The following is a 14,329-nucleotide window of genomic DNA, read 5'->3' on the forward strand; positions in this document are numbered from 1 at the left end:
GGGATGTGGCAGGTCCTGCTGGAGGAAGGCGTGCTCAACCACGGTGAGATGGAGTGTGCACACACACTGTGTGTTGGTGAGACGGAGTGTGTTTGCACACACACTGTGTGTTGGAGTCTTCTAACGCGTATGCGTGTTTGAGAGTGTATATGTGTGTGAACAAGCTCCAATCCCATCCCATCCTTTACTAAATCCCCACCGCAGTCGACCAGGAGCTCAACTTCCAGGACAAGTACCTGTTCTACCGTTTCCTCGACGACGAGCAGGAGGGCGTGGCCCCGCCCAGCCAGGAGGAGATGAAGGAGAGCGACGAGGAGCTGCAGGACACCCTGCTCCTCCTCTCCCAGATCGGACCCGACGCCCACATGAGGATGATCCTGAGGAAACTGTAAGGAAGGATCCCAAAGATCGCCCTCTGCTGGCCTGGTCTGAATATTCCTCAGGCTGGGCATGTTAACATTTACATTTAGTCATTTAGCAGACGCTCTTATCCAGAGCGACTTACAGGGACATTCCCCCCGAGGCAAGTAGGGTGAAGTGCCTTGCCCAAGGACACAACGTCATTTGGCACGGCCGGGAATCGAACTGGCAACCTTCAGATTACTAGCCCGATTCCCTAACCGCTCAGCCACCTGACTCCCTATATGTTAGGATAGACTGCGTGACTGAAGTCATCTTGATGTGATTGCACTGAGGCCGAACTGGTTCCTGTTGCTTCTTCTGCAGTCCGGGGGAGAGGACAGCAGACGACCTGCAGATCATCTATGAGGAGCTTCTGCATATAAAGGCCTTATCTCACCTCTCCACCACTGTGAGTGACCCACTCAACACTACACTAGTACTGGCTCTGGGATAACTGTAGCATCACTTAATAACTACATAGGGTCGCATTTTGTATTGTTTCTGAAGACTATACATCGATTATTCTTGCTCGTTTTTGTAGTTTCCGGAATGTTCTGTGTGTAATAGGGGTGGGGGGAGGGTGGGTATAGCTCGGTGGTTAGAGTAATCGCAAGGTCACAGGCTCAAATGTCCCTCTGGGCTGTACTGTACATCGCTTTGGACAAAAATATGTCTGCGAAAGCAAGAAAACGAAACAATAGTTTGTCTCGCTCTTCTTGGCCAGGTGAGGAGGGAGCTGGCAGGAGTGCTGATCTTCGAGTCCCACGCCAAAGCAGGAACCGTGTGTGAGTACGGCCTTCACGGCTGAACATCAGCTGACTTCATCACATTCTCACAGTCAGGCAGCATTGGTGATGGTTTTATGAACACATTACTCCCTGGGAGAATGAGAAGGCCAGATTAGGACGTTGTAACTGCGCCTAATCCTTTGTGTGTCTCAGTTCCTGTGAGTCATAAATAGCCTGGGTGATTTTTCTGGGTGTTTTGTTGTTGTTTTGTTTGGGGGTTGTCAGCTGGTTCACAGATCAGTCAGTGATGTTGTCCCCCCGTGTCACCCAGTGTTTAACCAGGGTGAGGAGGGGACGTCCTGGTACATCATCTTAAAGGGCTCCGTTAACGTCGTCATCTATGGGAAGGTAAACAACGCGTGTCCAGCTTTCCTGTGACACGATTCATTTGATCCGATTCATTTCTCCCCACTGACTTCATTTAGTAATACATCAACAACAAAAAAAAACGGATGATTAAGTTGCTGATGCGGACGGTAGAATTGGACGAAACTCAGACAATGGATCGCTTCAAGCGTATCATTGGCCACGCTCGCACGAGCCCTGGTCGGTGACACTGTCTCCTCCCTGGCACCCAGGGGGTGGTATGCAGCCTGCGGGAGGGGGACGACTTCGGGAAGCTGGCCCTGGTCAACGACTCGCCCCGCGCAGCCTCCATCGTCCTGCGAGAGGATAACTGTCACTTCCTGAGAGTGGATAAGGAGGACTTCAACAGGATACTGAGGGTGAGTGTGTGTGCGTGTGTGTGTGTGTGTGCCAGAGGAACCGAGCGTTGTACGCGCTCTCGAATACCACTTCTCTCTAGAAACACCCACGCGCTCACACAGAAAAACCCACGCGCTCACACAGAAACACCCACGCGCTCACACAGAAACACCCACGCGCTCACACAGAAACACCCACGCGCTCACACAGAAACACCCACGCGCTCACACAGAAACACCCATGCACTCACACAGAAACACACGCGCGCTCACACAGAAACACACGCACGCCACACCAATCACACTCTCACTCGACTGAGATGAGAAAGGTCGAACACACACAGCAAGATGAATTCAAATCCACAAGGTGTGATATTCAAGAATGAAAAAGGCCTTAGTCTCCCTCTGCTGGTGAGAGTTCATCATTACAGTCACGTATGTGGAGCTGCTTATACCGCTTCCATTCAGCTCACATACAGTATTAAGTCTACTGCGCTGTGGCACAATGAACGACATTGTTATTATGTGGATGTATACTTGCCTTTAAAGGGCCAGGCCAGCTCTTAGCATTCTTTCCTCAATCTTCTTGATCCTTGTGCCATTGTTCAGCCCTGCCTCTCTGGGCCCTGATTTGGCCCTGCTCCCGCATGATTGGGTACACTGGACAGCGGCTGATGGTTATCTGTGTGATCCAGGGCAACAGCTCTGCTGTATGAGGCTTATTGAGGTGTCCTCATCCTGGGTAAATCTGTGGTCTGGGTGAGGCTGGGTGAGGCTGTGTGAGGCTGTGAGGCTGTGTGAGGCTATGAGGCTGTGAGGCTGTGTGAGGCTATGAGGCTGTGTGAGGCTATGAGGCTGGGTGAGGCTGTGTGAGGCTGTGAGGCTGTGTGAGGCTGTGTGAGGCTGGGTGGGAGGCTGTGTGAGGCTGGGTGTGAGGCTGTGTGAGGCTGTGTGAGGCTGTGAGGCTGTGTGAGGCTGGGATGGAGGCAGACTGACTGCTGATCCTGCTGCCTGGGCGTGTCAGTGGGACAGAGGCACTAATCCCTCCTGCTCACCAGGCTGATGTCATGCGGTCCTGCCTGTGAGCGAGCCGGGCCAGGCCAGGGTCAGACAGTCCTGCCTGTGAGCTTGTGTTTGCGGCCCACTGTGCCTGGTGTTATCCAGCGCTGTACAGTAGCCAGGTCTCTGAGGGAAGTGAGTTGCGTGATAACGTGAGCTAATGTCTTCGTTTGTCGTGATAAAACTGTAGTGTGATGCTCGCAACAGGTTTCTGGGTACTTGACCTTTGTGTTTCTGTGTTTTGCCTTGTGTGTATGTTTGTGTGTGTGTGTGTGTGTGTGTGTGTGTACAGGACGTGGAGGCCAACACAGTGCGTCTGCAGGAGCATGAACAGGACGTGCTGGTCCTGGAGAAGAGCCCCAGCAGCAGCTGCTCCACCCAGGGCTCCACCTCCACCCACTACAAGTACTACACCCCCTCCACCTCCACCCACTACAAGTACTACACCCCTCCGCCTCCACCCACTACAAGTACTACACCCCCTCCACCTGCACCCACTACAAGTACTACACCCCTCCACCTCCACCCACTACAAGTACTACACCCCCTCCACCTCCACCCACTACAAGTACTACACCCCTCCACCTCCACCCACTACAAGTACTACACCCCTCCACCTCCACCCACTACAAGTACTACACCCCTCCACCTCCACCCACTACAAGTACTACACCCCCTCCACCTCCACCCACTACTAGTACTACACCCCTCCACCTCCACCCACGAAAAGTACTACACCCCTCCACCTCCACCCACTACAAGTACTACACCCCTCCACCTCCACCCACTACAAGTACTACACCCCTCCACCTCCACCCACTACAAGTACTACACCCCTCCACCTCCACCCACTACAAGTACTACACCCCTCCACCTCCACCCACTACAAGTACTACACCCCTCCACCTCCACCCACTACAAGTACTACACCCCCTCCACCTGCACCCACTACAAGTACTACACCCCTCCTCCTCCACCCATTACAAGTACTACACCCCCTCCACCTCCACCCACTACAAGTACTACACCCCTCCTCCTCCACCCACTACAAGTACTACACCCCCTCCACCTCCACCCACTACAAGTACTACACCCCCTCCACCTCCTCCTCCACCCACTACAAGTACTACACCCCCTCCACCTCCACCCACTACAAGTACTACACCCCCTCCACCTCCTCCTCCACCCACTACAAGTACTATACCCCCTCCACCTCCACCCACTACAAGTACTACACCCCCTCCACCTCCTCCTCCACCCACTACAAGTACTACACCCCCTCCACCTCCTCCTCCACCCACTACAAGTACTACACCCCCTCCACCTCCACCCACTACAAGTACTACACCCCCTCCACCTCCACCCACTACAAGTACTACACCCCCTCCACCTCCACCTCCACCCACTACAAGTACTATACCCCCTCCACCCTCTACAAGCACAGACAGACACAGTCGTGACCCTGGAGAGCTGGGACACCTGCAGGTCACAGTCTTACTGACTGCCTCTGCCTCTCTCTCTTTCTCTCCCACACACACACACACGCACAGACACACACACACACACATACTGTACACACACACACACACACACAGGGAGAGTTCTCCTCATGCTTTTTATAGCCAATCCCAACGCTGGAGGCATCATGTTGATTCTCCAACTAGAGTGGCTGTCCGTCTCTGCCTCCTTCTCCTTCCTCCCTGCTTCTCCCGCCTTTCCTTCTCCTCTTTCTCCTTCAATACCTCCGTCCCTCTGAAGAACTACGTTACCCAGCCTCCTTACCTTTCATCAAGGACAAGACCCCTGGGATAGTGTCTGTGGTTGTTATCAAGTCATTCAAGTGGCCCAGCCCACTCAGGTTTGATAGCCGTGTGGTCGTTAATGAAGAGTGTCCTGTGCTCGTTTCAGATACACTGTGATGTCAGGAACTCCAGAGAAGATTCTGGAGCACTTCCTCGAGATGATGCGTGTGGATACTCAGTTCTCAGAGTCAGGTATGTTTGTCCTGTCCTCCGTCGCTCCTCGAAACCATCAAGGGTTTCTTCCATCGAGGCTGCTCTGGGATCAGTTTCAGGGTCGGACTCCTGACGAGCTCGGGTGTTTAGACACCCTTCCTGTCCTCTCTGTAGAGTGTGCTCTGTGCTGCTGAGCTGTTGGTTCATGTGTGTGTGTGTGTGTGTGTGTGTGTGTGTGTGTGTGTGTGTGTGTGTGTGTGTGTGTGTGTGGCTGGCCCAGCTTCACAGAGCTGATGTGATTAGGCATGGTTGTGTGAACAGGTGGACTGAGGCATCTGGCCTCATATGTGGTCAGGGAGGGCTGGGGAGAGGGCTGGGGCTGGGGAGAGGGCTGGGGCTGGGGAGAGGGCTGGGGAGAGGGCTGGGGAGAGGGCTGGGGAGAGGGCTGGGGAGAAGGCTGGGGAGAAGGCTGGGGAGAGGGCTGGGGAGAGGGCTGGGGAAAGGGCTGGGGAGAGGGCTGGGGAGAGGGCTGGGGAGAGGACTGGGGAGAGGGCTGAGGAGAGGGCTGGGGAGAGGGCTGGGGAGAAGGCTGGGGAGAGGGCTGGGGAGAGGGCTGGGGAGAGGGCTGGGGAGAGGGCTGGAGGCCAATAAGGGCTGGCGATCTTTTCATCTGCTCCGACGCTCACATCACAGGTGTTTCTCTCTCTCTCTCTTCTCCCATGTCGCCCTCTCTATCCGTCTCTCTCACTTACCCTCTCATCCTCTCTCTTTATACCTCTCTCCCCATCCACCCTCTGCCTCTCTCTCCCTCCTCTCTCCCCATCCACCCTCTGCCTCTCTCTCCCTCCTCTCTCCCCATCCACCCTCTGTCTCTCTCTCTCACTCCTCTCTCTCCCTCCTCTCTCTCCATCCACCCTCTGCCTCTCGCTCCCTCCTCTCTCCCCATCCACCCTCTGCCTCTCTCTCCCTCCTCTCTCCCCATCCACCCTCTGCCTCTCTCTCCCTCCTCTCTCCCCATCCACCCTCTGCCTCTCTCTCCCTCCTCTCTCCCCATCCACCCTCTGTCTCTCTCACTCCTCTCTCTCCCTCCTCTCTCTCCATCCACCCTCTGCCTCTCTCTCCCTCCTCTCTCCCCATCCACCCTCTGTCTCTCTCTCTCACTCCTCTCTCTCCCTCCTCTCTCTCCATCCACCCTCTGCCTCTCGCTCCCTCCTCTCTCCCCATCCACCCTCTGCCTCTCTCTCCCTCCTCTCTCCCCATCAACCCTCTGCCTCTCTCTCCCTCCTCTCTCCCCATCCACCCTCTGTCTCTCTCTCTCACTCCTCTCTCTCCCTCCTCTCTCTCCATCCACCCTCTGCCTCTCGCTCCCTCCTCTCTCCCCATCCACCCTCTGCCTCTCTCTCCCTCCTCTCTCCCCATCCACCCTCTGTCTCTCTCTCTCACTCCTCTCTCTCCCTCCTCTCTCCCCATCCACCCTCTGCCTCTCTCTCCCTCCTCTCTCCCCATCCACCCTCTGCCTCTCTCTCCCTCCACTCTCCCCATCCACCCTCTGCCTCTCTCTCCCTCCTCTCTCCCCATCCACCCTCTGTCTGTCTGTCTCTCTCCCTCCTCTCTCCCCATCCACCCTCTGCCTCTCTCTCCCTCCTCTCTCCCCACCACAGACCCAGCGCTGGATGATTTTGTGCTCATGCACTGTGTGTTCATCCCCAACAGCCAGCTGTGTCCCGTACTCATGGCCCAATATCCTTTGAGTTTGATCCTGCACGCACACACACACACACATACTGTACACACTTACACACACATGTACAGCCGTGGCCAAAAGTATTGGGAGCGACATACATTTCGTGTTTGCAAAGCTTGCTGGGCCTTGGCATAAAATGACTGCTAACATAATTTCAGTAAGTCATATCACCAGCACAGGGGAAAGTGTGAACTAGTTCTAGCCAGGTGAAATCACTCAATCATTCTGATTGGATTTTAAGAGCAGATTGACTGCTGTAAAAGAGGGGACTATTTGCATATATAGAAAATGTTTGCCCCCAAAAAGCTTTAAAAAGTATGAAATGTGCCTTATTGTATTCTATAGAAACATTTGAAACATGTGAAAACATTTTCCTCAAATACTGAACCAGCAAACTTTGAGAAACACAACATTTGTCATTGCCAAAACTTATGGCCACGACTGTACACACAACACTGTACACACAACACTGTACACACAACACTGTACACACAACACTGTACCCACAACACTGTACCCACAACACTGTACACACAACACTGTACACACAACCCCCCACAAAACCATCTGCCACAAAGATGTTTGGTCCCTTTAACTGCCCTGCAGTTACCATGCGGAGGCGTCGCAGGGCTCGGAGCAGGAGAGGCAGGACTACAGCCTGAACAACAAGCGCCGGGTCATCAGGCTGGTTCTGCACTGGGCCTCTGTACACGGAGATCATCTCCTGGAGGAGGAGCCCTCCCTCGCCTTCCTGGGGGTCACTACCACACACACACACACACACACACACACACACACACACACACACATATAAACACACACACACACACACACACATATAAACACACACACACACACACACACACACATATAAACACACACACACACACACACACACACACACATATAAACACACACACACACACACAAACATACACACACACACACACACACACACAAACATACACACACACACACACACAGTCACACACACATACACACAGTCACATATAAACACACACACATAAACATACACACAGTCACACACACACACACACACATATAATCACACACACATAAACATACACACAGTCACACACACACACACACACACACACAGTCACACACACACACACACATAAACATACACACAGTCACACACACACATACACACAGTCACATATAAACACACACACATAAACATACACACAGTCACACACACACATATAATCACACACACAGTCACACACACACACATACACACAGTCACACACACATATATATACAGACACACAGTCACACACACATATATATACAGACACACACTGGCATTCACACACATTTACACACACACTTAGTTTGGTCTGTCAAAGAAACACATACACACAAACGCCTTATGACAGGTCTCTAATACACACTCAGTCTGGTCAGACAAACACACCCCGGGTGATGTGAGGAGGAAGGGCTTCGTCCAGAGTGCTTTCCTACCCAGTGTGTTTCTCAGGAGTTCCTGGCTGCTGTGACTGAAGACGCCCATGTGACGCCCGCCCTGAAGGACCAGCTTCTGGAGCTGGAGAAGGTCGTTAAACACAAGTACGTTCCCGTCAGCGGTCAGGAGTGTGTCCCGCTGTTCTCGGTGGGTTAGATAGAGAGCGTTGAGGTCGTGTCCTGCTCCGCTTCACGTTAGTTCTTACTAGCACGGTCCGGCCTTGTGCGAAAACTTTTAAAGAGAAGACCTGGTTACCTTGGCGGCAGCTTGCGCTAATCTACGTTTTGTCTTCCAGCTTTGACGATGCCAAATCTTCTCCAAAAAAGGTAAGGAAACAGCCTGGCTCAGTCTCCCCAGAGGGTTCACATGCGCCGGCGCTGTGTTTGTTGCTGGTGAATCAGAGCACCATCTGTCCTGTTGCAGCATAAAGTCCTCCTGAGGCAGTTCAGCATGGGAGACGAGAAGCTGCAGAAACGCCAACCCATCAGGAGTCATGATGAGAGTAAGTACCTCGCTGCTCACATTCCCCTGCACCTGGCTGGGGGTGGACACCTGACCACTGGCAGTGCTTCCAGGGCTCTGGCATGTCTTAGGGAAGACAGCATGCACCTGTGTACAGTACTGTGGCCTCTGGTCATGAAGCAGCTCAGAGCTCAGAGCTGCTTTTGGGTGGATTTGTATTAGAGCTGGCTGGGCCCTGATTCTGGATCAGACCTCATACGCTGAGACTCTTGATAAACAAACGTAGATCTGGGTCCTGCTCTCTGTCCTCCCTCCCTCCCTCTCTCTCCCCCTCTCTCTCTCTCTCTCTCTCTCTCCCTCTCCCTCCCTCCCTCCCTCCCTCCCTCCCTCCCTCCCTCCCTCCCTCCCTCCCTCCCTCCCTCTCTCTCTCTCTCTCTCTCTCTCTCTCTCTCTCTCTCTCTCTCTCTCTCTCTCTCTCTCTCTCTCCCTCTCCCTCCCACCCTCTCTCTCTCTCTCCCTCCCTCTCTCTCTCTCCCCCTCCCTCCCTCCCTCCCTCCAGCCAGCTCACAGCCCTGTGTGTGCCCTCTCCTCTGCCTCCAGTCCTCTTCAAGGTCTACTGCAGCGACCACACCTACACCACCATCCGAGTTCCCGTGGCCGCCTCGGTCAGGGAGGTCACCAGCGCCGTGGCCGACAAGCTGGGGTCAGCGGAGGACCTCCTGCTGGTCAGCCTCAGTTCGGCCGGAGGTGAGAACCACCACACCCACACGCTAATCAAAGACGGGAGAAGCCACGCAGTGTTTCCACCCCTGCCTCTGTATTTACAGAAAGCTCCCGGGTGCTATTGCGCTCGTTCGTCAACGGTTGATTTGTTGGGAATCGATTGGCTTCTTTGCTGCAGGCTTTTTGTCTTTTGGACGGGCGGTGTGTGTTCATGTATGGGCGATGGGACACAGGAGGGAAGCACAAGGCAAAAATGCAATATTGCTGTTCTGGCTCCAACTCATTAGATTCTACACTGGCCTGTTGGTGCCATTGACTGGTACTTGCTGTAGGGACGTTCCACTGTGTGTGCCAGGCTGTACTAACTCACCTCTCGTGTCCCATGCTTGACCCACGCCTTCCCTCCACCAGAGGACCATCCATAAATCAGCGTTGTAACCTTGTTTCGGAGTTTGCAATCACACAACTCATAAATCACAGGTGTATAGATGGGATTTATAGAGTCTGCTAGAGATTCTACAGGGGGTAGAGTGTGACTGGGGCCTGACCTGATAACACAACTGAGTGTCGTGGCAACACCAGGCAGTAAAACACACCGTAGCCAAGTCCTGACCCCAGTTGTCGGATGTTTTGGTCCCCCAGATAAAACCATTCTGAAGCCCAACGATATTTCTGTCTTCTCAACGCTCAGCATCAACGGACGTCTGTTTGTCTGCCTCAGGGATCAACTTGACTCACTGGTGCGTGGAAACCTCTAAGAAAAACACATTAGCCGACAAGTTCAGCCAGCGTAAAACATGCATTCAGACTGATCCAACATACTCCCCCTGGCCATGTCTCCAAGCTGTCAATCTCTTTAGGCAGTTCCTGAGACTGTCCACACACATGCTAGTTATTTTCATTCACATTACTATCTGAAGTTGCTGGCTTGATGCTAGCAGGTATGCACACCATACATAGACCTATTTTCGGCATTATTTGGTGGGAAAAGAGTTTTGTGCAGGGCTGATACGTAAGTAAGATGCCAGTGTGTGTATTTACCCTGACCTCTGACCTCTGTTCAAGACCCCCCTACAGGAGCAGGAGGGGCCGTCTACAGGAACCACTGGCAGCTTTGAGCTCATGAGCTCCAAAGATCTGGCCTATCACATGACCGTCTACGACTGGGAGCTCTTCAACTGCATGCATGAGGTACCATGACAACAAGACGACATGAGATCCACTATACAACTATATACTCCCCTCAGGATAGATAGCAGCTAGTTATTATTCTGCTGCACTTTCTATATGCACTATTTGTACATCGCTTTGGATAAAAGTATATAATGAAAAGGTTAGCTCCATGGTGAAGCATTTGACTGCAGATTACGAGGTGGCAGTTTGTAATCTCCTCCTTTACATCGCTTCGGATGAAATAATCTGCTATTAATGAATACTTTATTATTATTATTGTTATGATCATTATACACAGCTACTCTGTGTATAGTTATGCGTGTGCACTCTCTGTGAACAGTTTCATAGCTGTGTTCTCTGTGCTGCAGCATGAGTTGATCTAGCACACGTTCTCTGTGCTGCAGCATGAGTTGATCTAGCACACGTTCTCTGTGCTGCAGCATGAGTTGATCTAGCACACGTTCTCTGTGCTGCAGCATGAGTTGATCTACCACACGTTCTCTGTGCTGCAGCATGAGTTGATCTACCACACGTTCGGGAGGCAGAACTTCAAGAAGACCACGGCCAACCTGGACCTGTTCCTGCGGCGCTTCAACGAGCTGCAGATGTGGGTGATCACCGAGGTGTGTCTGTGTGGCCAGCTCAGCAAGCGCGTCCAGCTTCTCAAGAAGTTCATCAAGATCGCCTCGCAGTGAGTCGCCGTTTCCCCCGGACGCGACAGCGTTCCAGCCCTCCCTCACACCCCACACTTACTCTCAACCCTCACCCTGTCACACCCCACACTTACTCTCAATCCTCACCCGGGCACATTGAAGCCTTTCAAGAAAGGGCATTCACACTTCTAAATACAGTGCATGATTTAGGTTGGGCAATTTAGTTGAGATGAGAAGATGGCTAGGTTTCATTGCTGGCCTCCCATTGCTTATTATAGTCATATGTCACTGAACGCTAAATCACTGGTCTATTTCTGTCTCAGCTGTAAGGAGTACAGGAACCTGAATTCCTTCTTCGCCATCGTTATGGGAATGAGCAATCCAGCCGTGAGCAGACTGAACCAGACCTGGGAGGTGGGTGTCAATTTGAAGCACCTGCTCCAGATTATAGAGATTTCATCTGTCTGTTAGCATTCAAGTCCCCCCTTTTATCTGTGTTGACAGAAACTTCCCAGCAAATTCAAGAAGTTTTACGGGGAATTTGAAAGCTTGATGGTAAGTCGAAGCGACGGGCGGCACCTCCCTCCTTCTCAACCCGGAGTGGTTCCCTGGTCGCAACGCGCCGGATCCTCCGCTTCCAAATATTGAATTGAAACTCGACATTCTCAGGGTGTCATGTGTCACTGAGGGAACGGATGGATGGAGCAGCCATCCGCCTTGACCGTGACTGTGATGTGTCCACTTTACACGGAGCTGGGAGATCTCAGAACAGTGTGACTGTTTCCACAGGACCCGTCCAGGAACCATCGGGCCTACCGTCTGACCCAGGCCAAGCTGCAGCCGCCCATCATCCCCTTCATGCCTCTGCTGATCAAAGGTCAGAGGCCAATCAGATCGCCCCGCACGGACCACAGCCTCCATCTTGTTTTCTCACATGCACGCTCGCTCGCTCGCTCGCCCCCTTCACCTCACGCTTGGTGGAGAGGAATGCCCATGTCAACCCACCTGTTGATGTATACTGGCTGAACGGGTTTGGCGGTCAGTCAGTCTAAGATGACGTGCAAGGCTTGCACAGGAAGACTGGCTGAGGCTATCATGCAAGGACCGAGAAAATATGGATATTTGAGATGCATTAAGATGTAAAGATCATGGGGTTCTGAATATCCATGCTGAATATAAGCGGTGTGTTATATGGCTTATTGACATACTGTCATTATCTCTCCAGACATGACGTTCACACACGAGGGCAACAAAACGTTCATCGACAGTTTAGTCAATTACGAGAAAATGGTGAGGCTTTTAATGAGATATGGATTTTGATACTGGATTGCCTTTGATCGTCATGGCAACGTGTGCTTACTTAATAATTGTTGTTTGTTTTTCAGCGCATGATTGCCAACACAGTAAGGATAGTGAGATACTGCAGGAGCCAATCGTTCAGTAAGTATACATGTCCATTTATTATCGTTGCATAACAATCTTTTGATCCCTGGGTGGTCAAATGATGAAACATCTTAATCTTTTCCTTCCTATTCTTCTTATGTTTTACATGTTTACATTTTATTCATTTAACACTTTTATCCAAAATGGCATAAAAGATTGTGCATATAGAAAGTACCGCTTTAAAATCAAGGATCAGAAGTACAAAGTTCTACAGAATGTTGGTGGTCAGAGTCAAAAATTGGTCTTTATTTACCAGGCAAAGCACTGTACAAACTAAGCACATCTCAGCTATAATAAACAATAAGAATGAGTAATGTCCTCCTTCTGATTGGTCTTCTGATTGGTCTTCTGATTGGTCTTCTGATTGGTCTTCTGATTGGTCTTCTGATTGGTCTCTCTGTTCCCGCAGTCGGTGACGCTTCTCAGGCCAGCAAACACCACCCGGAGGTCCGGAGATACGTCCGGCAGCTCAATGTGATCGACAACCAAAGGACTCTGTCTCAGCTGTCTCACATACTGGAGCCTCGCAGGACCTGAGACAGACAGACAGACAGACAGACAGGCAGACTGACAGACTGACAGACTGACAGACTGACAGACTGACAGACTGACAGACAGACAGACAGACAGACAGACAGACAGACAGACAGACAGACAGACAGGCAGATGGGTAAGCAGACAGGCAGACAGACAGACAGACTGCCAGACAGGCAGACGGGTAAGCAGACAGACAGACAGGCAGGCAGGCAGGCCTGCTGTCAGCCAGGCTGCACACTCCACAGCATCAACATGCCGGCTTCATATGATCTATATCATGCATGTCCTACAGACACGCGTACACTATACTTCTGATACCTGCTCTATGGATCTCCTCATCATACACATGTAGTATTGTAGGTGCCATGTCATATGCTGTTGCTAGGGGTGATTCTTCCCTGATGTAAACTCTGTCTGTTTCTCCTGTTGGTATTTGTGTATTCAGCTTTCACCAATGAGCAGCAATATCGACTGTTCAAAATATCCAAGTACTTTTTAACAACCCCAACACAAATGACAACCTATGTCGCTAGTGATCTTTTGTAAAGCCATTAGGTTATTGTATTATAACGCTTTAAAGTTGAGATACTCTGGGGGAAATTCTCTGACTCTTGTAACGCTTGAATTCTTGTAAAACCCCGATTTTCAGTTGTGGTTTTGTATCTTTGTTTTGTATATCAGATTATATTTATAAATATTTCCTTTTGTGGTGTTTATTACACATGTTTGTAAAGTGAATACATATTTATTTTGACCTTGGCATGCGATGTTTCAGTATGTTGGGCTGATCTCTGTAAGCACATTTCCTCTTCTAAAGTAGTTGAGGCACAGTAAACATTTGCAAGATTTTTACCCATGTTTATTCTGTAAATATAAAAAACTGTTACATGCATTTGCGTCTTATTTTTCATATTTTTACAGATATCATAACTTCAGTGTGTTGTCTGGTCAAATGAGCATCCCAGTAGATTAGAATATCTTTCAAGTACAATTACATTGATAAGCATTGTTCTTTTATAACAGAAATGTTCTATATTTAATGTATTCACTATATTTAAACATTACTGCTTAAAATACAAAATCCCATCTCCATAGAATAGTTTTTAATAAATAATAGTCCTACGCTACCTACAGTATTTCTGCATGTCAGTTTGGCAGCACCATGGGTGTACCGTGTACGGCCGGTGAGAGGAGCCG

General features: G+C 50.9%; 1 protein-coding gene across 1 annotated transcript; it reads left to right on the forward strand.

Moving 5' to 3' along the window:
* Positions 1-3: 3 nt before the first annotated feature.
* rapgef4a (Rap guanine nucleotide exchange factor 4a) lies at positions 4-14,017 on the forward strand. The gene is made up of 23 exons (XM_062457935.1): positions 4-43; positions 205-388; positions 727-811; positions 1,127-1,187; positions 1,462-1,538; positions 1,769-1,915; positions 3,246-3,358; positions 4,862-4,947; positions 6,570-6,648; positions 7,259-7,409; positions 8,157-8,245; positions 8,437-8,467; positions 8,565-8,643; positions 9,204-9,350; positions 9,969-10,066; positions 10,392-10,517; positions 11,012-11,190; positions 11,476-11,566; positions 11,657-11,707; positions 11,942-12,029; positions 12,378-12,442; positions 12,538-12,592; positions 13,005-14,017. Exons 1-23 carry the CDS (start codon positions 4-6, stop codon positions 13,130-13,132), a joined length of 2,250 nt encoding a protein of 749 aa, XP_062313919.1. The 3' UTR covers positions 13,133-14,017.
* The last annotated feature ends 312 nt before the right edge of the window (positions 14,018-14,329 follow it).

This window comes from Osmerus eperlanus, chromosome 3 (genome assembly GCF_963692335.1).
Source record: "Osmerus eperlanus chromosome 3, fOsmEpe2.1, whole genome shotgun sequence".
Classification (NCBI taxonomy): domain Eukaryota; kingdom Metazoa; phylum Chordata; class Actinopteri; order Osmeriformes; family Osmeridae; genus Osmerus; species Osmerus eperlanus.